Source organism: Enhydra lutris, unplaced genomic scaffold (assembly GCF_002288905.1).
Source record: "Enhydra lutris kenyoni isolate GAN:26980312 unplaced genomic scaffold, ASM228890v2 scaffoldscaffold11, whole genome shotgun sequence".
Lineage (NCBI taxonomy): Eukaryota > Metazoa > Chordata > Mammalia > Carnivora > Mustelidae > Enhydra > Enhydra lutris.
The window spans coordinates 23,820,296-23,844,378 of record NW_019154095.1 but is presented as its reverse complement, the minus strand read 5'-3'; the positions used below and the strand labels follow the sequence as shown (position 1 = coordinate 23,844,378).

Here is a 24,083-nt window from a genome sequence, read left to right as displayed (position 1 = left end):
TAATTTAAAATTTAATTTAATTTAAAACATGCACTTCCCAGGATCTCATAACAAAGCAGGATTTGAGCCTAGTACTTTCTATCATGTTAGAGCACTCTTCACTGATTTGTGGATATGGTGTTAGGCTCATGGTAACCACCCACATAGTAATGGTGTTCTAGCATCTGCGGTGTGATTACTATGTACTGGACACTCTTTTAATTTTCTCAGGTATATTTATTCAGTGGTCCTCGTGGCAGTCTTGTTAGAGCTATTCTCTTTTTTTTAATGCAATTAGCCAACATATAGTACTTCATTTGTTTTTGATGTAGTATTCAATGATTCATTAGTTTTGTATAAGACACAGTGCTCATTAGATCATATGCCCTCCTTAATACCCATCACCCAGTTACCCCATTTCCCACCCCTCCCCTCAGTTTGTTTCCCAGAGTGCAGTCTCTTATGGTTTGTCTCCCTCTCTGATTTCTTCCCATTCAGTTTTCCCTCCCTTCCCCTTTTATCCTTTGCACTATTTCTTATATTCCACATGAGTGAAACCATAAGATAATTGTCTTTCTCTGATTGATTTATTTCACTCAGTATAATTCTCTCCAGTTCCATCCATGTTGATGCAAATGGTGGGTATTTATCCCTTCTGATGGCCGAGTAATACTCCATTGTATATATGGACTACATCTTCTTTACCCATTCGTCTGTTGAAGGACATCTCGGCTCCTTCCACAATTTGGCTATTGTGCACATTGCTGCTATGGACATTGGGGTGCATGTGCCCTTTTGGATCACTACATCTGTATCTTTGGGGCAAATCCCCAGCAGTGCAATTACTGGGTCGTAGGGTAGCTCTATTTTTAACTTCTTGAGGAAACTCCATACCAGTTTCCAGAATGTCCTCATTTTAAAGAGGAGGAAATTGAGGTCAGAGGCTAAGGAACTCACGCAAGCTCACAGCAGTAGACGACAGAACGAAGATTTTCACCTGATCAGTATGGGTCCAGATGCCACACTCTTAACCACTTGGCTTTATGGTCTCTCTAGGTAGCCGGTTGGGTAGAAAGTGTCCTGGCCTAAGAGTCTAAAGATCTGGGTTTGGGTTCTTGCTTTATAATCTCCAAATAAACTTAAACAAACCTCATTTCCTGTATTTGTAAAAGAACGTTAACAACATACCATCTCTAACTTACCGATTTATTGAAAAAATTTCTTGCAAACTATGAAGTATTTTCTTTCCAGTGTAAGGTCTATTATGATTTCTCTTGAGAGATAATACTTCACTTGGAAGTAAGTACTGAGTAAATGGGTAGGTTAGTGGGCTATAGATTAATTCCGTCAGCCAGACTTTTTATAGGTAACTTTTCTCAATTTCTTTATTCAAGAGACACACAGTAAGATAGCACAATTTCAGAGGCATGGAAGTGCTTGCCTTATGTTATGGTCAATGTCTACTCAGCAAAAACCCATCAAAAATAATTTAATAAACCACCTGTCAGGCCTTGTGGATGTTTTCTCAGCAAATTGTTTCACAGAGATACAAACCTTAGCCCCATGGCAGGTCATATGGGAATGGGTCCAGAGCACAGGAAGAAAGGCCCGTGTCTGTTCTGCGATTTGGGCAACACTACAGTGAAGAGCTGTTTGGAAGGGACCAGACTCGGTGCAATTTAAGACTAGAATCTTTTTAGCAGGCGCCAAAGTGTAACCGCACTTGTCATATCCCCTGGAACTGTGGGCATTGATGGGAGAACGTTTTGTGGCAAAATCAGGTGGCCCCAGAGATCATATCTGAGCTGCACTTCTGTGTGAAGGTTCTAAGGACAATTATTCAGAGCCTTCATCAGGTGTAGAAAGGACGGTTGAAAGAAGAGAATTTTGAAGATGTCATGGGAGGTGGCGGGTATTATGGTCTCCTACTTAACTGCTCTGGTCTCCCTCCCAAGTTGCTTTGGGCTCACCAAGGTCTAGAAAGGAACAGTCCCTAACACGCCCAGCTCTGAGGGTTCCATGAAACACTTCTTTCTGCTCAGAGTTAAGGCTGTGGTTATCAGTTAAAATGTCCCCTTTGTTGGAGACTTTTTTTTTTTTTAAGATTTTATTTATTTATTTGACAGACAGAGATCACAAGTAGGCAGAGAGGCAGGCAGAGAGAGAGGAGGAAGCAGGCTCCCTGCTGAGCCGCGAGCCCGATGCGGGGCTCGATCCCAGGACCCTGAGATCATGACCTGAGCCGAAAACAGAGGCTTTAACCCACTGAGCCACCCAGGCGATCCTGTTGGAGATTTTCTTGCTCACCTCATGTCTTTCTTTTTTTTTCTTTTTTAAGATTTTATTTATTTACTTGACAGAGATCACAAGTAGGCAGAGAGGCAGGCAGAGAGGAGGAAGCAGGCTCACCGCTGAGCAGAGAGCCCGATGTGGGGCTCGATCCCAGGACCCTGAGATCATGACCTGAGCGGAAGGCAGAGGCTTAACCCACTGAGCCACCCAGGCACCCCACCTCATGTCTTTCTGAAGTGATGGCTAATTCAGCCTAGAAGAAATGGAGCACTTCAACTCTCTACAGATATTCGGATTTAAGTTTTTCATTTTGAAGTATTTCCTATTACATCGCCTACAAGTTGATGGAGTTCTACCAGATATGAGCTAATAAAAGGTTATAAAGCTCATCTTTTTTTTTTCTGTTCTCTATGTTTGGACTTTTTACCACTATTAATTTCCTCAGTTACTAACCCATTAGATGAGACAGCCAGCAAGACTTGGCTGAAAATCTGGTTATTATCCTTCAAAATTAAGCAACAAAGCATGGTTTTCCACACAGATAACCCAATTTGCCATTAAAATGGAACTAGATAGCTTCAATCCAAGGTTTTTCAGAGAGCCTTCCATGTGACCAACAGACCTGTCCTGTCAGGCTTTACTTGTTATCAATTCATGGTCACTTGGAGGAAAGAAATGGATCAAGAGCATGTACCTTGCTCTCTGTGGTGTTGTAAGAGGATGTAGAATGTGGCCAATGAGAGCTGGGTGGTATCAGCTAATCTGGACAAGCATATCCTAAGCATTAAGGCACAGAGGAAAGAGCATTGCCCCTTGGGGGCATATGGGCTGTAGGCTGGACTCCAGTTCAATAATTTACTGACTGTGTAACTATGGATGATAACTTGGTAAACTTTAACACCTTTCCAATCTGCAAATTGGGAGTAACTAATACCCTGTATGGTAGAGAATGTATGTCGAGTAGCAGGCATAATCCCTGCTTAGAGTAAGTACGACGTTAAGTCGGGGCTCCTGAAGTTCTCCCAGACATTCCTCTGTACATCAGATAGTTACTGAGGGTTTTCTACGTGCTGGGCATTGGGTAGAAAAATTCATTCATTAATACAAAATGAAGTATTGATTTTGATGGAGGGCAAAAATCGTGGGCAGTGGAAAAGATGATGCTTGGTTGTTACTGAGGTCTATCCCAGGGTATGGCAGCCGGTCAAATGTTGTAACTGGGCGTCAAAGCCAAAGACTTCATCTCTGGGTGACATCATCAAAGAGAGGACAATAGGGCGCCTGGGTGGCTCAGTGGGTTAAAGCCTCTGCCTTCAGCTCAGGTCATGATGTCAGGGTCCTGGGATCGAGTCCCACATCAGGCTCTCTGCTCAGCAGGGAGCCTGCTTCCCCCTCTCTCTGCCTGCCTCTCTGCCTACTTGTGATCTCTCTCTCTCTCAAATAAATAAATAAAATAAAATAAAAAAAGAGAGGACAACAAAGTGATTTAATGAGAGAACTGTGGCTATTTTCATCCTAATTATGCTGTCCCTTGATGTTCACTGAGACAATTCAAAGATTAATTTCACCCTCAGAATTTGTTTTTTTAATCATGATGGCTAGTTTTTGGGTAACTAGGGCATTTGCAAAAGGAATGCTTGCAGAAGACAGTGCCTCCCATGCAACTAAAGATAGACATGACTAATTTTAGTGATAAGGCGAGCTGTTTTTCCATAAGGCTGTAGTTGGGATCTGGCAATTCAGTATTTGCTTGCCAGCGACGGTAAGGTTTGAGATTTGGTGAGAACGTTGGTCCTGGCAGCTTTCGCAGCAGGTGTGTTGAGCCCCCCACTTGCTGCCACCATCTTCATCTTGCATGATTCCTGAGCTTTCTCTCCAGGGCCTGCTGCTAATACTTTCTATCCACCCGGATTTCCTAGCCTCTCAGCATTTTCTCCCAGTCTAGCCTTCTCTATTTTCACTTAAGTTTCCTATTTAGACTTTAAGCCTTACCTTCAGTTAACTTCCTGTTCATCCTGGCTCAGTTGGCATAGTGACTTAATTATTCTCTCTTTGTAGTGGAAAAATATATGGAAATTGGAGTCAAGGGAGTTAGATTCCGATCAAGTGTCCTTACTGGGCTGCTAGCATCTGAACCTGTTCCTCTTCTGTAAGTTGAGAAAATCAGACCTACTGTAGATGGGAGGTTGTGTCAGTTCATTGAGAGAAAACTAAGCCCCAAGCCTTATAGACAGTAGATGTAATATAAATGGGCACATATATACTTTTTATTTGCCACAAGTGGTGTTTTTAGACACAAATTCACATGCAAAGCTCATAAATGCTGAGGGCATTCTTTTGTGAACCTGCTGCTAGATTTCCTTTAGGACAATGGTAATTAGTATTACTGGAATGTACGTGTGTACAGGCTTTCATGTTTATTAGCATTGGACACACACACGCATGCACAGGAGTACTTGTGTATACTCTTCTCAGTGCTATGAATGCTAGCAGCGCTAACACGGCGCTAACACAGCGCTAACACGGCGCTAACACAGCGCTAACACAGGTATAAAGAATTTAGGTTTGATTGCACCTTTCCAATTTACATGATCACCAAATTCCTTAAAAGAAAACAAGGCTGTACAAAGTTGGGTTTCGTGGCATGGTTGTATAGCAGTTCCAGAAAGCGGCACGCATGCCCTAGGCTGGAGGCGTTTTAAAAGAATAATCACGAATCTTGTTGGTATCCTGTGGAGACGCTAAAATGCAAAGCTCTCCGTTATACAGAGTTCTCTATAAAGAGGGCCCACGGAGCTTGGCCTGGGGAGGGACGAGCATACCACTAACATTAATAAATTGAATACAGTCTGTGCAGAGCTCAGAAGTTTATTCTGTGTCACCATGGTGGGCTCTGAGTAGAAGGCAAACCATAAAAGGGGCTTAACCAAACATTTCCATGTCAAGAGTCCGTCGTAAAATCCTCTTTGAATGGGTTCACCTGCTAGGATGTTCGGTGAAGGGAGATTATTATCCTTTACCAGTTCTTTGAAGAGCACTTCATTGGGCTTGGTGTTTGGACTCCAAAATGGGAAAGGGGCAAATGAACACATTAACAGAACTCAGGTGGCTGGCAAGCTGGTTATTAAGGGAGGGCCATGAACTCTTCAACTTCAGGTTTTAGGAGACAAGAAAGAATGATCTCCTGCGGTTCAGATGGAGACCGTCTTTGCATCCTCCCGGATCCCACCCAGCAACTGTACATGAGGAAATGAGATTGGTGCTAGTAACTTTCTTAAAGAAGATCATGCAAGGCTTATTTTCTTCCAAGTAAATTTCTTATTTCCTCTTATTTCCTTATGTCCTATAATTATCTTTTCTTTTTTTTAGTGTTATCCATATATGTTTATGGAATATGGTTGCTCTTTTACGTAAAACAAATATTGTTAGACCTGGGCATTAAACTCCCACTAAGTAAGTCCGATTCTCTGTGGCATATGCCTCTGATGTCAGCTGAAATGAACTTCGTTCAGCAAAATGGTTTGTAAATATTGGTTTGGGTTTGGCAACAAGAGTGAACAAATCAGTATTTCTGCCTTATCCTGAGTTTATCCAAACAAACCCACCAGTTTTATATTTAAAAGTGCAGGCACTGATTGTTTGAGTCTCAAGTGTTCCCCCATCTGTCCGTGTGTATTAATCATCTGTAGAGCTGTCTGCTCTCACCCGGCCACTCAGCATTTGGTGGGAGAACACCCTTAAAGTGGTTACCTTGCCCGAAAACCTGGTGAGGTTAGTTCACTTAAAGTACACAGCTTTATTGTTCCTGAAAACAGAAATGTTCGACAAGGAGCCATTCTCAGTGTGGGAAGAAGGAAGCTCGTCTGGCAAGAGATACAGCAGCTTGTCTCCTTGCTGAGTGAGCTAAGTGAAGAGGGAAACACTGGAACATTCTCTCTGGCAGTACCTTTTAGGGCCCTGTTTCTGTGAGCTCTCTGTTCCTCTCCTGCTTTTGGCCCAGACCATCTCCAGGTTAGCTGGAAAGCCTGGTGTCTTATTTTTAAACTTGCTGTCATTTCCATGCCTTGTGGGAAGAGAAGGTGAAAAGGATCATTTGTTCTTGGGCTGAGCTTCAGGGTTTGGATGCCAGGATATCCCTCAGGCTCCCTGGACCTTCTGAAATAAACGGGAATGCCAACTAGCCCTAAGTCCTATAATAACAACCGGAAAGTTTGGCCTATTTAGTGAAAAGAAAAAAAAAAAACTGTTTGCAAGGTAATGTTATCTGTGAAAGATTCAAAGGAAATCAGTGGAGTCCTGAGACTCTACGTGTTGGCATGTGTGTATTTTAGGATTAAGTTGAACACTTTGGGTCATGGCCTGGGGTTAAACAGAAAGACCAAAGAGGAGGCGCCCAGGGAGTGGTGAGAGGGCCCTTCGGGTGCTGGAATTTCAGGCCTTCCCTCTGGGCTGGGTGCACAGGCAGAGGCGAGCCTGCCCCCTGCAGGAACCAAGTGGTACTGCCGGGCAGTGTCACTGGGGAGGGAAGGCAGACCTTGCCCAGTTTTAACTAGAGGCTGTCGGTTTGTCTGCCTTTCCATCAGATTCCAAACAGTACACACGCCTGAGCTCGCAGGAGAACTTAGGAGGTGCACCCTGACTAGCTGGCTGCACGGCATCAACTTCGTTGCACTCTCCTTCCTAAAGCTGCCTGCTGTGCCTTGGGAGGCTCCTTGGCCCCGGGCTGGAAGCCATCCCTCCTTTGCCATTCCCCCCTCCTAAATGCCCTTTTTGCCAACTTTGCAAAAGACAGATACACCTTTTATCACATCCTCAGTCATTACAATGTATTATTCCAGGGTGCATGAGAGAGTACCTAATTTAAAACATTATTGTGGGGGTACATGTGCAGAAACGTTTGAAGACTGCTAATCAGGTTAATCTTCCCCCAACATCGCTGCTGTCCCAGAGAAGTACAATGGAAGTCACTCGTGTGGACAACATTTGAAATTTCACATTTTCTAGTGGCCGCATCAGAAAGTTAAAGGAAATGGGCAAATTTTCATAATACATTTGTATTTAACTTGATATATCCCAAATAGTATCATTTTAACATGTAGTCATTACAAAAGCTACTAGTGAGATCCTTTTTTTTCTTTTTAAGATTATTTATTAATTATTTATTTATCTGACAGAGTTCACAAGAAGGCAGAGAGGCAGGCAGAGAGAGAGGGGGAAGCAATCTCCCTCCCGATGCAGGGCTTGATCCCAGGACCCTGAGATCATGACGTGAGCCAAAGGCAGAGGCTTAACTGACTGAGCCACCCAGGCGCCCCAGTGAGATACTTTTTCTTCTTTTTTTCATACTGAGTCTTGCACGTTTGGGATCTACTCTGCGCTCACAGCGCATCTCAGTTCAGACTCGCTCCATTTCAGATATTCAACAGCGACATGGGACTAGCGGCTGCCGCACTGCACAGAACGGTTCTGAGGGACAAAGTGTGTAAACTTTAAGTTGATAGTAGGTGGGAGACAAGGAGCATTTAGAGTGGTTCGTGTTTGAATTACAAAAAGTAATATAACTGAGATCGATAGACATTGCTTAAGAGCATGTACTTTGGAGCCAGACTGAATCCGAGCCTCGCTGCTTATCAGCTAGTGACCTTGGACAAGTTACTTAACCTCTCTTTGCATTGGTTTCCACTTTTATAAATAAGGATAATAATAGTACCTTCTTCATATGATTTCTAGGACGATTAGAAAACTATTGTATAGAAAGCACCTGGAGGGGCGCCTGGGTGGCTCAATCGGTTAAGCGTCTGCCTTTGGCTCAGGTCATGATGACAGGGTCCTGGGATCGAGCCCCACATTTGGTTCCCTGCTCAGCAGGAAGGCTGCTTCTCCCTCTCCCTCAGCCTGCTGCTCCCCCTGCCTGTGCTCTCTCTGTCAAATAAATAAAATACATTTAAAAAAAAAAAAGCACCTGGAGGACTATCTGGCACCTGGTAAGTACTATTTAAGTTTTGCTATTATTATTACTAGTAGAGGTACTATTTCTAGTTAAACCCACGAGGGTAGCCCTGGTGTGGTGGCAGACACTCGGCTTCTTGGTTAGAGGACTTGGGCTCTCCTGCCATTGATCACTTTGTGTTCTGACCTTTCTAAGCCTCCGCTCTGAGGTGGGGTGTGAAGGAGTCTGTACCTCCTAACTGTCAGGACACCGCACTGGACAAACAGATGGTGAAGCATATTTGGTGGCAACCATTTCTGAATCTTCTATCTCCCAGCATGGGGTATATGTATTATCTTATTTCACTCTTCAGTTAACACTTTGAGGAAGGCGTTTTATCCCCGCGGCACACTTGAGGAAATCAAGGCTTGGTAACTAGCCCAGGTTGCATCGTTGAGAGCATAGAGCTGGAATCCAGATGCTAGAAGATCCGACTCTGAAGCCCATGGCCTTGAATAGGACCACGTGTTGTTGCCCCTGCACACATGGTGATTATTGCTAAGATGTACAAGTTGGTTCACATAAAACTAAAATCTAAGTGAAACATGAGGCCTTCCCAATTCCCCAAGATGTCAGACTGAATATGAAACACCCTCTGATAAGAACATCTAGAAATGCTATCTTCAATACAGGAAACATTTCCTTAAATGAATCACTCACCTGGTAAGCAAGACAAGAAACAAGCCGCCGCGTAATCGAGGCCACAGTGAGACAGCACTGTGCAACCACTAGGGAGGCGGGAGTCAGAGAGCCGAGTGATAAGTGTTGGCGCGGATGTGGGGACACCAGAAGCCTTGAGGTGCTCCTGGGATGTAGCCCGGTGTAGCAGCTGAGGAAGACAGCACCTTGGGCAGCCTCCCCAGTGGTTAAACGTGTGACCTCGTGAGTCCACTCCTAAGGACGTCCCCACAAGAAATGAAACCTACTTCTACAGAAAACTTGCACAGGAATGTTCATAGCCGCATTGTTCATCAGAGCTCAGAAGTGGAAATAACCCAAACACCCACCAGCGGATGAATGGGTAAAAAATGGGCATATCCATCCTGTGAAATATTTGGCCTTGAAAAGGAATGTTCCTGAGCCGTTTTCGGTTTGTTTCCGCCAGGTGTCATGACTCCAGCCCAAAACATGGTAATTTCTCAACTAGGAAATCCTGCACAGAAAGAAAAGATGCTTTTGGATCCCAAACACGTATGAGACTAGAACAAGGGTTTCAACATCCTCAGCAAGGTTTTCTGTGGGATTCCACAAAATTATGGATGTTGCTCCTGGTTAGGATCGTCGTTTTGTTTTCACAGTGGTCCTAAACAGAAAGGGTTGGGTGCTGTGGAGATCTAACTGGGCAGGTGCTGGGGTTCGATCCCTTTCCTCTGTAGCCCGCTCTTGCGTGGGCCACTGCCAATATCTTTGCTGAAGGATAAACAGGTCTTCTCTTCTGGACCTTGACTGTGGCCCATGATTTTCATTAATATTGGGGTTTAAACTTTACAAATAGAATACTTCTGAACAGATGCAGCATCCCCTAGGACCAGACAGAGTAGAAGAGCCTTACTTGAAGTGGTTCAGTAGAACCAATTTTACAAGTATGGACACTTATCCCGACTTAATTTCTTCCAGAAAATACAGTGATGAAGGAATCATTAACAAATTACCTGCAAATATGAGCATATATAAAGTAAGATGGTCTTTATTTTGCTTTCATCACATGATTTACCTTGCAGTGTGTGAACTGAAATCTCCATCCATGAGTGACTTTCTGTGGGGACTGGAGAACTCGGGCTGGTTAAGGCACATTAAGGCCATCATGGATGCAGGGATCTTCATTGCAAAGGTAAGTAGTAAGGGCCGAGCAGCCAGGGAGCTCTGACTTCGGAATGGACATCCTGTTTACCCTCCCCATCTGCTGAGGCTTCCACGCACATAGTCAGCTGTGGCTCGCCGAGTGGGGAGCTGGCTTTGCAGACCATGATGTTTGGCCTCGTAAACATGTGATTTCTGCCAAAGAGAGGACAGTGCTCTGTTGATAGTATGCCGGCACAGCAGTACATGGTAAGGCATTTTCAGAGTATTCTCTTCGGGTAGACTTGGTCCTAAGTGGAGGAAAGAATTGTCTATAGGAGAGTACATATATCCAAATGTGTGACACTTCAGTGACCAATGCCAGTCTTCCATCTTAGTCAACTGCAACTTCTTTGCCACATGGTGTAAAAAGTTCTGTTTCGAAACCTGGTAGGTAGGTTCCCTTCTGCAGCTTTCATGTAAGCAGGTTTTGGATGCATTGTCTATTTTGTTTCTCAATTTTTTTTGTTGTTGTTGTTGGTTCTGTTTGTTTTTATAAGTCCCTCTCAGATTTATACCTAAAGACAACCATGTCTTTCCTGAAGATGTGGTATGCTCCCCTTTATTAGAGAATTCATTTATTCACCAAGTGTTTATTTAGTGCCGGGCACTTTTATAGGTGCTGAGCACATGATGCCAAATAAACCAGATTTTCTTCTCTTACAGAGCTTGCATTCTGGTATGGGACACAGAAAATGAATAAATAGAAAAAAATAAAGAAAAAATAGTATTTCTGGTAGTGAAAGTGCTATGTCGCACTCTCTACCATGTTTCCCAGTTTATGTTTCCTGTCAGAGGACACTCAGCTAAAAATTGTATGTGCATTTGTAGTAGCAGATAGAAATCTTCTTTGAGATTCGCTGCTGTAATTTTTACTTTGTTTTCTCTTTCTTCCCTCATTCCCTGGTTTCACTACTGGACTCCTATCCTTTGATCTCTAATTTCATGGTGTTACTACATATAATTTTTGTGTCTTTCTCATTTTGGAAATGATTGAGACCAGTAGCAACTGCAGAATTTCCATATTGGAAAGGTTTAAGGTGGAACCCAGAGGCGAGGGCTGAAGGTGGGTCTGGAGAGGTTTGCTCAGGAAGCGTGTGTCCACTGTAGCACACACGTGTACTTGTGGTGGTCTGGGGGTGGCTCCTGGGTGTAACGGGAAGGAAAAGTTCTGGTTGCCAGCACCAAACCACTCCTTGGCTCTATCCTAAATGGATGGGACACAAACACTAAATTAGCTGCTTTTGGTTATGTTTTTTTTTCCCCTCCCCTTTTTCTTTCCATAGGTATAAACCCAAACCTTGTTCTGATGAGATGTTTTTCCTTTTTGTGGCCATTCTTTCTGACTCTCTGCGGACCCTGTGTTTTTTAGGCAGTTTCAGAGGAAGGGGCCAGCGTGCTTGTTCACTGTTCCGATGGCTGGGACAGGACTGCCCAAGTGTGCTCAGTGGCCAGCCTCCTGCTGGATCCGCATTACCGGACTCTGAAGGGCTTTATGGTGAGTGTGGCTGCTGGGCTTCTCTCCCACGCAGGACCGTGAACAGAACGCACCTCTCTTTCGACAACTGTTTTGACAACTGTTGGCAACTTTTTTCCCCTCTCACTGTTACTCTTCTCTTGGTAGATCAGCAAGATTAAAAGGGAAAATGTAGAAAATGGTCTTGGAGTAAAGAAGTGAATTTCTGGGATATTGGAACCTATTCAAATTGGTGCTATTAAATGTGAATTTGGGGGTCAATATAGACTATGTTCAGTAGTCTGTAAAATAGTGAATTTTGTAAATTATTTGCTCATAAATATTCCAAGTTGAGGTAACAGGTGAACATGTGGTAGAAAACATTTTTCAGAAAAAAATATTTGGAGAAAAAATTTTCTGAATGATGCATGAAAAGTCCTTGAGAGGAAAACTTTTTACTTACCGCTTTGATTTTTTGGGGTCGTCCTTCACAACTCTGGCTCAGAGTATTGAGAACTTCACTGTTTCTGTGCTCTCTGTTGAAACTATGAGTGCGTCCTTTCCTAGACTTTCACCTTTTAGGTGTGCATCACAGTGCGACGTGTTCCTTCCACCCGCAGGTTATTTGTGTAGCTCCCGGGGTGTGAAGTTCTGGCTGAGCTGGAGCCCTGTTCGCAGCTTGACCGCAGGGGCTTCCTAGGGTCTGGGAGACTACCTGGTTCTCGCCTCTGGCACCACGATGTGGTAGAAAGTGCTTCAGTGGATCCTGAACCCATGCTAGGGACAGATGCTGCTAGAGAAGCCTGACCGGGGGGGGGGGGGGGGGTCTCTGCTGCTAGATCTCCTTCATCGACTGAGATCAGTGGACACTCTGGGGACAAGAGAAGTGGCAGAGGTTTCCTTTATGGGCTTTTAGTTCCTTTTTTTTTTTTTTTTTTTTTGAAAGTGTCAGAACTTCCAATTCCCTGTGATGGCCCTGAGACATCTGAGTGTGACTCCGGCTTCAGACCCCTCCCCTGGACTGAGGTTAGGAAGGCTGGATTCCTTCATGCCCACTTGGGAGAATGGAGGGTTCCTGGCTCACACACCTCTTCACACCGTCCTCTACCACCATGGACTCTCTGATTCTGCCCCATTAAATTTATATGTTGTTAAGGGCGAACTTCAACCACTCCGTATTTTTAAAGGGAGATCCCTGGCCATTGGAGAGCATGGGATTGGTCTGTACTATTTGATTTTTTTTTTTTAACATCCAGATAATTTGAGATTATAAACTCGTGTTACCCCAACTTTAAAGCAGGGCTGAAACTCCTCTATTATGTCCCTAACACCTGTCATTTTGGAATTTTCCTAATGTGTCACAAAGATCATAGGAAAATATTCCTAATTGTTCTTGTAAGGAGGTTGGTATTTGATAGTATACTGAGACCTGTTGGTTAAGAGATGGGCTTTAGTGTAGAAAGAGCTAGGTTATGAGGTAGCATCCACCACTTCTTAGTAGTGTGATCTTAAGAGAATTAAGCCTGTCAGTTTCTCCTTCTGAAAAATGAGTGAGCCTACTTGTCCCACAGTAAAATGAGATTATATATGAAGCAATATGAACAGTGTTTCCCAGAAAGCACTCAGTGGGTGCTGCTATAACCTTTTCATATATCCATTCCCATGTTTTCCCCGTGGATGACCTTCAGCTTCGCCGTTCTGCACGTCTGTCTTGGTGGACAATGATGTGCATTCATCTACACTAAGGATAGTGACTTCCCCAAGATCCTTTGAATCCTTCAGCACTGTTGGTTGGGGGTCTCTTATTTTTCCTTGTTTGCTTCTCTCCATGATATTTATACTCTTTTTTGTGTAGGTATTAATTGAAAAGGACTGGATTTCCTTTGGTCATAAGTTTAATCACAGGTAAAAAAAATATTTAAAAATCTGTTGGTTTGAATGTGTAAAATAAAAAAAAAAATCTGTTTCTGAAGTTTTCAACTGAGTGGGGGGAAACAGGCTTTTCTTTGTGTATCTTATTCGAAAAGTTAAAAGTTTTGTTGTATACATTGTATCACAAATAAATGAAGTTCTATTACCTTGTGGCAGTTAGCATCTCTGAGATAGAGGATATATGGACAGAAAGAATGTGGAAATGGACAAAGACTAGCTATGTAATTGTTTTATGAGGAAGCCCTTTTTAAAGTTACCAAGTTGAGTGGAACTTAAATTTTTGAGAAGTTTCCAGTTTCTAGTGTTTTCACTCTTAGAAAAACTCCTAAACTGATCTCTGGTCATTTCTATTCCTAAAGTTGGTTATCTCTTGCTGAGCAGATAAGGTTCTATACTGTTATTTTGAATTTAATGGCACCCCAGTCCCCCTTTTGGATTCTAAAATTCACTTAATAGTGTAAAGGACTAGGCAGCCTTCATTTAAAAATCAGTACAGGGGGCACCTGCCTGGGTTGCTTAGTCCGTTGAGCACCCGATTTGTGATCTTGACTTGGGTCCTGATCTCAGAGTTGAATTCAAGTCCTGTTTGGGCTTCATGCTGGGTGTGGAAGCCACTTAAAAAAATCAGTACTAATGTGAGGGAGAAGATTCTGATGTACTCTTGAAAAACAAAGATGGGAGATATAAAGGTATATGGGAGTCTGGAAATATGGAATTGTCACATGGGAAATAAATTATGTGACAGGCTTTAACATTGCTCTAGAAATATCTGAGAAACTTGGGAAACCACAATTTTTTTTTCAAGGTGTCTTTCTTCCTCTTCCCTTCCAACAAAGCAGTGCAAAAGCAAGCAAACAAACAAACAAACAAAAAAAAACAAAAACAAAAAAACTACACTCCCATAAATTGCTAATTAAATAAAGTGTTAGATTTACTTCAAAAGTCCTGATGTACTTTTGAAGCTTGAATTAAAGAAGGCTCATTAAAAGAAAAAAAAAAGCGCTCATTAAAAGAAAAAAAAAAAAGATCTTTTGCCATGGAAAGCTCCCTTGAATTTTATCTTTTACTAATTCTTTTCTAACCATACATCCTTTCTGTAGCCAGACCTTCAGTATGAAGTTTCTCTTGAAAATGGAATTTAAGAAATTAATTTTTCCTACTTCTGCACCTCAGGTTTATAAGGTTTATCTAGAAACTAGGGTTTTTTTTGTGATCATGTTTGCATTTGTAGCTTTATAAATAAAAACCCCCAACCTGCTATAAAATCTCTCATATTTTGTATAGATATGGCAACCTAGATGGTGACCCAAAAGAAATCTCTCCAGTTATTGATCAGTTCATTGAGTGTGTCTGGCAGTTAATGGAACAATTTCCCTGTGCCTTTGAGTTCAATGAAAGATTTTTGATTCACATTCAACATCACATTTATTCCTGCCAGTTTGGAAACTTCTTATGTAATAGTCAAAAGGAGCGACAAGAACTCAAGTAAGTGTTTTGCTGTTTTAATTTTTATCTAAGGATTTTGTGATTGAGAATTTCAGATGGCATTTTAAAATTCTGGAGACTATTTTAGCCACATATCTATACTGACAGATTAAAGTTATTTTCTTTTTTCTGACATCACTTCATAAATGGTTTAATGTTAGAGATTGACAATATAACAAGCTCATTTACCCCAGTGACATCCATAGATAGGGTGGCACACTTGAGGCACTCATATCGAAAGGAAGCTTCCTGGAGTCAGAGAAAGCGGTATTTGTACTTAAGAGGAAAAAGTTAGGGGTGCCTGGGTGGCTCGGTGGGTTAAAGCCTCTGCCTTCAGCTCAGGTCATGATCCCAGGGTCCTGGGATCGAGCCCCCGCATCAGGCTCTCTGCTCAGCAGGGAGCCTGCTTCCCCCTCTCTCTCTGCCTGCCTCTCTGCCTACTTGTGATCTCTTTCTCTGTCAAATAAATAAATAAATAATTAAAAAAAAAAAAAAAGGAAAAAGTTAGACATCTTCAGTGGATATACTCTTCTAATAAGAATGCAAATCTAACCGGGAAAGCAAATTTGAAGCCCCAAGTCACCTTTTATTCAGATTAAAACTGTATTGTCTCTACCCAGGAGGAAAGTCAATGAAATGTAGAACTTAAATTGCAAAGTCAAAAACTTAACAGCAAAGTGCTTTATGAACTGCAATGAGAGAGCAGTTTTGAAATTGTCATGAAATGATTTTAACTGTAGTGTATATAATAATATCAGATTTAATTTTGGAAATGATCAGTTCAAGTAAAATGGATGTCACTGGTTTTATACATTCTGAACAGAAAGAAAATAGCTTTTTCTGGTGGATACTCAGTTTTCTCTCAGGAACTTCAAGTGTGATTCCTGGTTAACTGGTAAATGATGAAAAGTAGCAGAGTGCTTCCTTCAAGCTTGCCTGTTTTCCTAGACAGTTTTGTGGTTTGCTGTGATGGACCAGTCACTTTACTGGTGTCTGCTTGCCTTTGAATTCTGGCTATTCCACTAACTGTGTCTTTGTACTATGTGACTTTGAGAAACTGCTCCATCTCTCTTCGCCTTGATTTCCTCATCCGTACAATGGACAGATCTTGTAGGAGTTCAGTGAGGACTGGATGAAAGAAACAGTTTGTGAAGCATTTTAGTAGTACTTGGCAAATAAGAAAATTCCAGTGACTATTTGGGGAAAAATTTCCTCCAAATTACACAGCAGTTTTACTTTACACTCAGAGGAATCAAACACCTTGTTGAGGTCAGTACACATAGCAGAGAGGCTGACACTATTACAGCGCCCTTCTGCTAGAACATGAAAACACACACAGACTGTGAATTTCCCTGCCACAGAACAGGGACACGGGATATTCACCTCACAATTATTGGTCCCTTTCCAGTTTAAATATTACATACCTGCAATTTCTAAGAACCAAGATAGGTCATTTTCAGGCTTCTTTTCTTTATAACAGAATTCAAGAAAGAACCTACTCTCTGTGGGCTCACCTGTGGAAGAATCGCGCCGACTACATGAATCCTCTATTTAGAGCTGATCAGAGTCAGACCCGCGGAACCCTTCGTCTCCCCACAACACCATGCAACTTCATGTACAAGTATGCAAACCTACAGGACCTTATTGAGGACGCTTATGAACGTAGATCCTGCTACTGTTTAATATCTGGAGTCCAAAGTATATAGAACACTGGGCCTCAAGGGGTTTTTTGGGACATAAAACACACTAGAGAATGCTTAAATATCTGGTATTCTTGCCTGTCTCCCCTCTCCCCCTCCTTTCCCCTACATATCAAATTCTATTTCGAAATCAATATTTTATAAAAATTATACTTTAAAAATGTAAGTTCCAATATTATTTAAAAGCAAAAAACAGGGAGGGAAGAAGAAAAGGAAGCAAGAAAGGACAGAGGAAAGGAGGGACCAAATAAACCAAGTGTCTTCTAAGTTAAATGTGGAATCACAAGTTTAGGTCGTGATCATGACTTAGCTTGCCTTCTTTCTCTGCTGAAACTCTGCCTAGTGGCATTATTTCTCTGTGGAAATAAATTAAGACTGTATATTGGGATATGGAAGAGCAGGGTGGCATCCTACAGATTCTATTAAAGCTGCATGTCATATTTTATCCTTTGGGTTCTCTATGTGGAAGTTGTATGATGTGGAAGGATGTCTCAGTAGTCAGCAAAAAGACCAACTTACACAGAATAAACTGAGAAACCCCATTCTTTCTCCCTATGCACCCCCACAAAATGCACTCAGTGCTTAGTGGCTTCCTTTAGAGTTGTTTTTCCCTCCTCAATTTGCTTTTGTTCTTAACTATTTCAATCTAATTATTTCCCCATAATTTGAAAGAATATTGTCTCACACTGAAAAAAAAAAGCCATAAAACATCAGTTTGAGAGCTGTTGAGATACAATTCAATCAACTGTATTGCTCCTAATTTGTTAGTAACAGCCAGTCAACAAGTGTGTTACTGAGAGTCAAGCACTATTCTAAGCAGTATGGATAAGACAATGAGTAACACTAAAACCCTGCCCTCAAAGTACTTTACTTAAAGCATCAATCTACAGATATCCTTGTGATAGTACTATTTATTCTTTGCAATGCAGTATGCTTTATTGTGTAGGATAAAAAAGGGAAGATTTATTGCAAATGGAAACATCAATTTTTGGTGGTTGTGATAAAAAAAAAAAAAAAAAAAAAAAAAAAAACAAGCCAAAACCCTCAAATCTACAAAGCTGAAAGAATCTAAATGTTAATATAATCACTAATTTTCCAAGTTTATTTCAAAACTGAGAGCTATTTTCTTAAAAAGAAAGAAGAATGTGTTAATATGTGCTACTTCATTCTACTTTAGAAAGATACAGGCCTTATTTCAGGACCATGTGTACAAGTAGACTCACCATGAATTTATCCTCTCAAAAGAAATTTACTGACCCAAGAAAAAGAGAGCATCAACATGAAATCATTACCTTAAGTGTGAGCCCACCATTGGTAATTATTAGGACTTTGGGACTCTGGCATGACAGGTATCTTAGAAGATTTGAGAGAGTGAACTTACACACTGTGATATGATGGTACCCTAAAACTTTGCCATCTTTTGCAGGTTCTGGAATGGGATGTACAACCGCTTTGAAAAGGGACTGCAGCCCCGACAGTCCATTACGGATTACCTTATGGCAGTGAAGGAGGAGACCCAGCAGCTGGAGGAAGAACTAGAGGCCCTAGAAGAAGTAAGACACACTCGTTGTTGTTCGTCTCTTTTCTGTGCTTATTTCTTGATAACCACTGTTCCATGAACGTCTCTCATGACTCAGGATATGTGAATCACAGCAGCATAGCCACATCATATTTTTAGCTAAGTAGATAACCTGAACCAGAAACCCACCGGGTAAGCACCCAGATCACCAAAGCTCCAACCTAGGCACTTAGTACATTTTGACATCTGGCTTGGGGCTCCCTTACATGGTTTGCTGAACTAGTCAGTTATTCCTACAATGGGTCAGGTTTTATTCATTACTGTTATTTGAGAAAACTAAAATGAATTCCTTCTGGGGTGTACATAAAAAATGGGATTCAGAGTGAAAGAACAAAATCAGATAAATGCATGTATGGTAAAAATTTCTCCATGAATGGTAATAGCTGAGACCAACTTAGCAACAGCCTAATTTTTGGCTTTTATAATTTCCCACTAATTGGCCAGGAAGGTTATAATATACACATTTTTGCTAATTATATAACTTTGTTTCCAGTGATACCACTGGTTTAGATGCTCACTAAAACCACTTGGATTCTTTGCTTCATTCTGCTTCATTCCTCTTAAAAATCCATGATGTCATCATGTCATTCACTTACTCAAGAATTGGCAACCAATTGCTGTGGTCCGGACCTGAATTCTCAATTGAGACTAAATACCAAAATAAGATGAACAGCCTTTTCTCCACACTCCTGAGATATGTAGTGTAGATTGGTAACATCTAATGAAATGAAAGTTGGCAAAATATCATAAGATACATTCCAACAAAGTCTACTCCTTTACCTAAGGGAGAGTCACTCCTAAGAATGATGGCCTGGGGGACACATACTATGGTTCAGGGACCCCACCAATAAAGACAGTCATGTAGAGGTAGCTGGTGAGGCTGACTTCTCTGGTTGCTCCCATAACATTACCAGGAAACATCACATTTCAAGATATGAGTATCATGGTAGAGCTTGATCTAGGGTTGCTCACCCAAGTCCATACAGTGGCCAGATGGATAAAACAAATTCCGTCACTAGTGAACTGTTGGTTTTGAGAACTTTTGAAGTCAAGCATAAATTTTTATCTATTATAAATCTGCAAAGGTAAAACAAACCATCTTTGGACTTATTTGGAGAGTTCTACCTTAAGTTTACATTACTGGAGAAATAGTTTTTGTGCATCAAAATCACCTCAAAAAATTGGAATGAATGAATGAATGAATGAATGAATGAAATCCTACTGCCAGGGCTCTAAGCCCAGAGATTCTGATACAGAATCTTTCAAGCTCCACAATGATTTTGAGTTGTCACCAGGGCTGAGAGACCTTGAATTATAAATAACACACACAGACAAATGAAATGAAGCACAGTTTAGGTTTTTAGGATTCTGGAGCTCTGGTAAAAGCCTTTATGATTTTTGTCATTTTTAAGTCCACTCACGACATCAGTAAGCCAGTTTTATTTACTCTTCCTGAAGATACCCAAGCTTTATGAAAAGCTTAGGATTCTCCTGGTCTATTCCAAAATTTTTTGTTAAAATACTAAAAATGAAAAAGAAAATTACTTAGAAAAACCTTAATTAAAAGACATTGGCTCTTTTTCCTTTATAACAAAGTCAAAACCCCTTAGCCTCGCATTTAAGATTTTCCCACAATTCAGTAATCAATTCCTTCAGCTTTATTCTCTGTTATTGCCCTTGCTCAAATTTTTTTTTCAATTTTTTATCAACATATAATGTATTATTTGTTTCAGGGATACAGGTTTGTGATTCTGGGTCTTATATAATACCTAGTGCTCATTTCAACACATACCCTCCCCATTGTCCATCACCCAGTTACCTTATCTCCCCTACCCTTTCCCTTCCAGCAGCCCTCAGTTTTTTCCCTAAGATTAAGAATCTCTTACGGTTTGTTTCCCTTTCTGGTTTCATCTTATTTTGTTTCTTCCTCTGCCTTTTCATTAATTCCATGTATCAGTGAGATCATATGGTAATTGTCTTTCTCTGACTGACTTACTTCGGTTAGCATAATACCCTCTAGTTTCATCCACGTCATTGCCCTTGCTCAAATTTAACTGTTCTCTGCTTCTTGTACACAATGACCTCTAATTTTTTCTTATTGTCCCTCCTGCCATAAATGCTCTAACCATCACCAGCACCTTCCAGTTTAATTCCCTCATAGTCCCGTTAAAATGCTCCTTCACTGGGACGCCTGGGTGGCTCAGTTGGTTAAGCGACTTCCGCTCAGGTCATGATCCCAGTGGGATCAAGCCCAGCATCAGGCTCCTTGCTCAGTAGGGAGTCTGCTTCTTCCTCTCCCTCTTGTCTGGTGCTCTGCCTACTTGCACTTTCTATCGCTTTGTCAAATAAATAAATAAAATCTTTAAAAAAAAATGCTCCTTCATCCCTGAAGCTTATTTGGATCTCTTCCCTCTAGCCATCCCACTCACCCTCTTAAACAACTGTGACCTCTTGCAAGTTCTTACATTACCTGAACTCTGCCTCCATACTTCCAGTTCCTTATGGCTGGATCTGTATTATCTCCATTACTCATATTGCCCAGTACAATGCTCTTTGCACATAAGGAGAATGCTTTTGAAAGGAGTATGTAATACTTGATCTTTTAACACTTCCCTGGTTGATGGCAAAGGATGAAATCTGGTAAAATGTATTTTGAGCAATCCAAATGTCCATCATCTGATGAAGAGAACAAAATGTGGATATTCATGCAGTGTAGTAATATTCAATCATAAAAAGGAATGGAGTATTGATACATGCTACATCATGGATGAACCCCGAGAATATAAACTAAGGGAAAGAAGCCAGACATAAAAGGACATATATTGTATGATTCCATTTATAGGAAATGTCCAGACTAGGCAAATCCATACAGACAGAAAGCGCCTCAGTGGTTGCCAGGACTGTGGGAAGGGGGAATAGGGAGTAACTACTAATGAATATGGGGTTTTCTTTGGGATGATGAAAATATTTTGGAATTAGGTAGTAGTGAATTGTGTAACCTTGTGAATATATTAAAACCAATGAATTATATACTTTAGAAGGGGAGATTTATGGTAAGTGACTTATATCTTAATTTAAAAACTTAGATAATAAACACCTCATTCCTCATTTTTTAAAGAATTGTATTTTGAGTTCATAGGATGAAAATCATTACATAAAACCTTACAGTAGAGAAGAATGACTCCTGATTGCCAGGTGCTCTATATAGGTTTTTTTGGGTTTTTGTTTTGTTTTGTTTGCATTTTACAGAAAACCTATATACTAAGGCCAGTATTACCTTCCTTAATTAGAGATGAAGAAACCAAGTCTCAGAAAATCTAATTATTTTGTCCAAGGTCATAAAGCCTAGCTTTGAACCCATGTCCATTTAAATCCCATGTTCTTAACATTATATCCAGCTGGAAAGTAATAAATGCTAAATTATTTAAGATTTTTCCCTGAAAAAAAAATTTTTTTTTTTTTTTAGAGGCTGGAAAAAATTCAGAAAGTCCAGTTAAATCACAATAAAGTGAAGAGTAAACAGACTGAACCCAGCAAACACTCAGGGTTTTCTACCTCAGACAACAGCACAGCCAACACTCCCCAGGATTACAGTGGAAATATGAAATCTTTTCCATCCAGGAGTCCTTCACAAGGTGATGAAGATTCTGCTCTCATTCTAACCCAAGACAATTTGAAAAGCTCAGATCCAGATCTGTCAGCCAACAGTGATCAGGAGTCTGGGGTAGAGGATCTGAGCTGCCGGTCTCCAAGTGGTGGGGAGTGTGCACCAAGTGAAGACAGTGGAAAGGACCGTGATTCTGACGAAGCTGTGTTTCTCACTGCCTGAAGTTTCCCTGTGAAGATCCAAAATAAAGGACACACAAGAAACACTTTCCAAAAATAAGGGAGCAGTGCAATTTAAAATAAAAAATAATTCAAGAAATGGTACATGTCATTGAGAACTATAAAATGTAGCAACAAAAAGGGAAAAGAGTCCAGCTCTTAGTTTCTTTAGATGTTGAAGAACAAGATGTAGCCATTTCTTTTATCAAACACATATAAAGGAAAAATTCCCCATTTAAAAAATTGTTCTAGACTCAGAAAGTTCTGTTCACTACATAGTGCTGACCTCTTCCATCACCTGAGTCATCAGTAAAATTCCTTGTCACAGCATGCATCTGCTCAAAGTGCCCGGAGTTCCTTCTACCCTCACACCTGTTATCCTTAGTTTTTCCCCATATTTCACTTCCAGATATATATTTTGTTTTCTAAAACATCTGACATTGCCTTCCACCCCGTCTCTGTTATCAGTATTTCAAGTAACAGAGCACACTGTGGAAACGTACCCCTTTTGATTGGCAGATGTGTCTCTGTAACTGAGAAGTTTTGTAATTGCTTGAGCTTATCTTTCAGGTTTAATGATCACTTTAACTTTTCCTTAAATAATATATTTTGAATTGTTATTATAATCTTGTTTTCCTTTTTTCTGGAATCTCATCATTTAAAAAATGCTGAAACTTATAATTCACTTCTTTAACACGAGTCTAATACCTAATAAAATAGAAGCAACATTTACTCTTTGGTTTTTAAAATATGAGTTCAGACCATATTAAATATAACATTTGAAATTATAAATGTTATAAAATATAGCATTTTAAAATAACCTTTTATTACTACTTAGAGACCACATTAACAAGAGAGTGTGGGCCAACCACCAGCCTGATTCTTTTAGTAGAACCAAGTTAGCAATGTCATATTGCAGTGAGGAAAAATACCAATAAAAAACTAGAGAATTTGGTTGTCCTAGCTATTTAATAATATAATTAATTTTATCACCTATCATTTTAGAAATTGCATAACTGGTTAATATGATTTAACATTAGTAACCAATGCTGAAAGTTCTGAAAAGAGTTTGATTATAAACTTTTGAAGAAACGTAGTGGAAGAAAGTTTGGACAGAGATAAATAACATTTACAACTGCATGGTTTTTAATTATCAGTACATTCTAGAATGTAAAGGGCGACCTTTTACAATCTGCATCAATTTTTTTTCTCCTTTATAGATTAATATATTTTAGACAGAGTGCACATGTGTAAGGGAGGGGTGGAGGGAGAGAATCCCAAGGAGACTCCCTGCCGATCACGGAGCCCAACATGGGGCACAATCTCACAACCATGAGACTATGACCTGCGCCAAAATCAAGAGTCAGATGCTCAAGTGACTGAGCCACCCAGGCGCCGCTACACATCACTATTATTAATAGGTAAAATCTGTTAATAAGCTAATGTATTAAATTTTGCTGAAATGGGAATAAGGTAAGAGAGGTAAGAGGAGTAACATCACCAACATGGTGACAGAGGTTGTTTCTGACTTTGCTCACCTTCACAAGAAGATGACTAACAACTATTCATGGACGAGACACCACTGAGAGGATTCTAGTGCTCAGGAGTGAGGCTAAGGCCCCCCACAACACAACAGAGACCAAGACAGACTGCATTAGAAAGGTAAGAGGTCAACATGCTGACCACGCTTCCCCTCCCCCAGGCTGCCTCACCACTGCATGGAGCTATCTCCATTGAGTCTACAGTTCCTCTAGTGGGGAGCGCCCATGGGTGACATCCAGCTCCCCAACCCTGACTCAATGTTGTAGGTTGCTTAGCTGGAGGCCCTACTCAGGTTTCACTCTACAAGGATTGCAGGGAAAGTATGGGGTTCAACCACTAGGAGCCTGAGACAGAGAAGGGGAGAGGGTCTTCCAACAACCAACACTTGGGAGTTGGAAGACTGAATTCCCATGAGTATAGCCTAATAGTCCCAACCAGTGGTTTCATTCATCTACAAGCCAAGTC

The 24,083-nt window shown here is 41.0% G+C and overlaps 1 protein-coding gene across 1 annotated transcript in view; it reads left to right on the top strand.

Annotated features, from left to right (window-relative positions):
* Positions 1-22,985, top strand: part of LOC111144468 (myotubularin related protein 7) — a 175,200-nt gene extending 152,215 nt beyond the window's left edge. The window contains 7 exon segments of the mRNA XM_022498776.1: positions 9,982-10,091; positions 11,472-11,597; positions 13,411-13,460; positions 14,772-14,972; positions 16,453-16,593; positions 18,099-18,225; positions 21,718-22,985. Of these exon segments, the coding sequence (XP_022354484.1) occupies positions 9,982-10,091; positions 11,472-11,597; positions 13,411-13,460; positions 14,772-14,972; positions 16,453-16,593; positions 18,099-18,225; positions 21,718-22,080 (1,118 nt within the window). The 3' untranslated portion in view covers positions 22,081-22,985.
* The last annotated feature ends 1,098 nt before the right edge of the window (positions 22,986-24,083 follow it).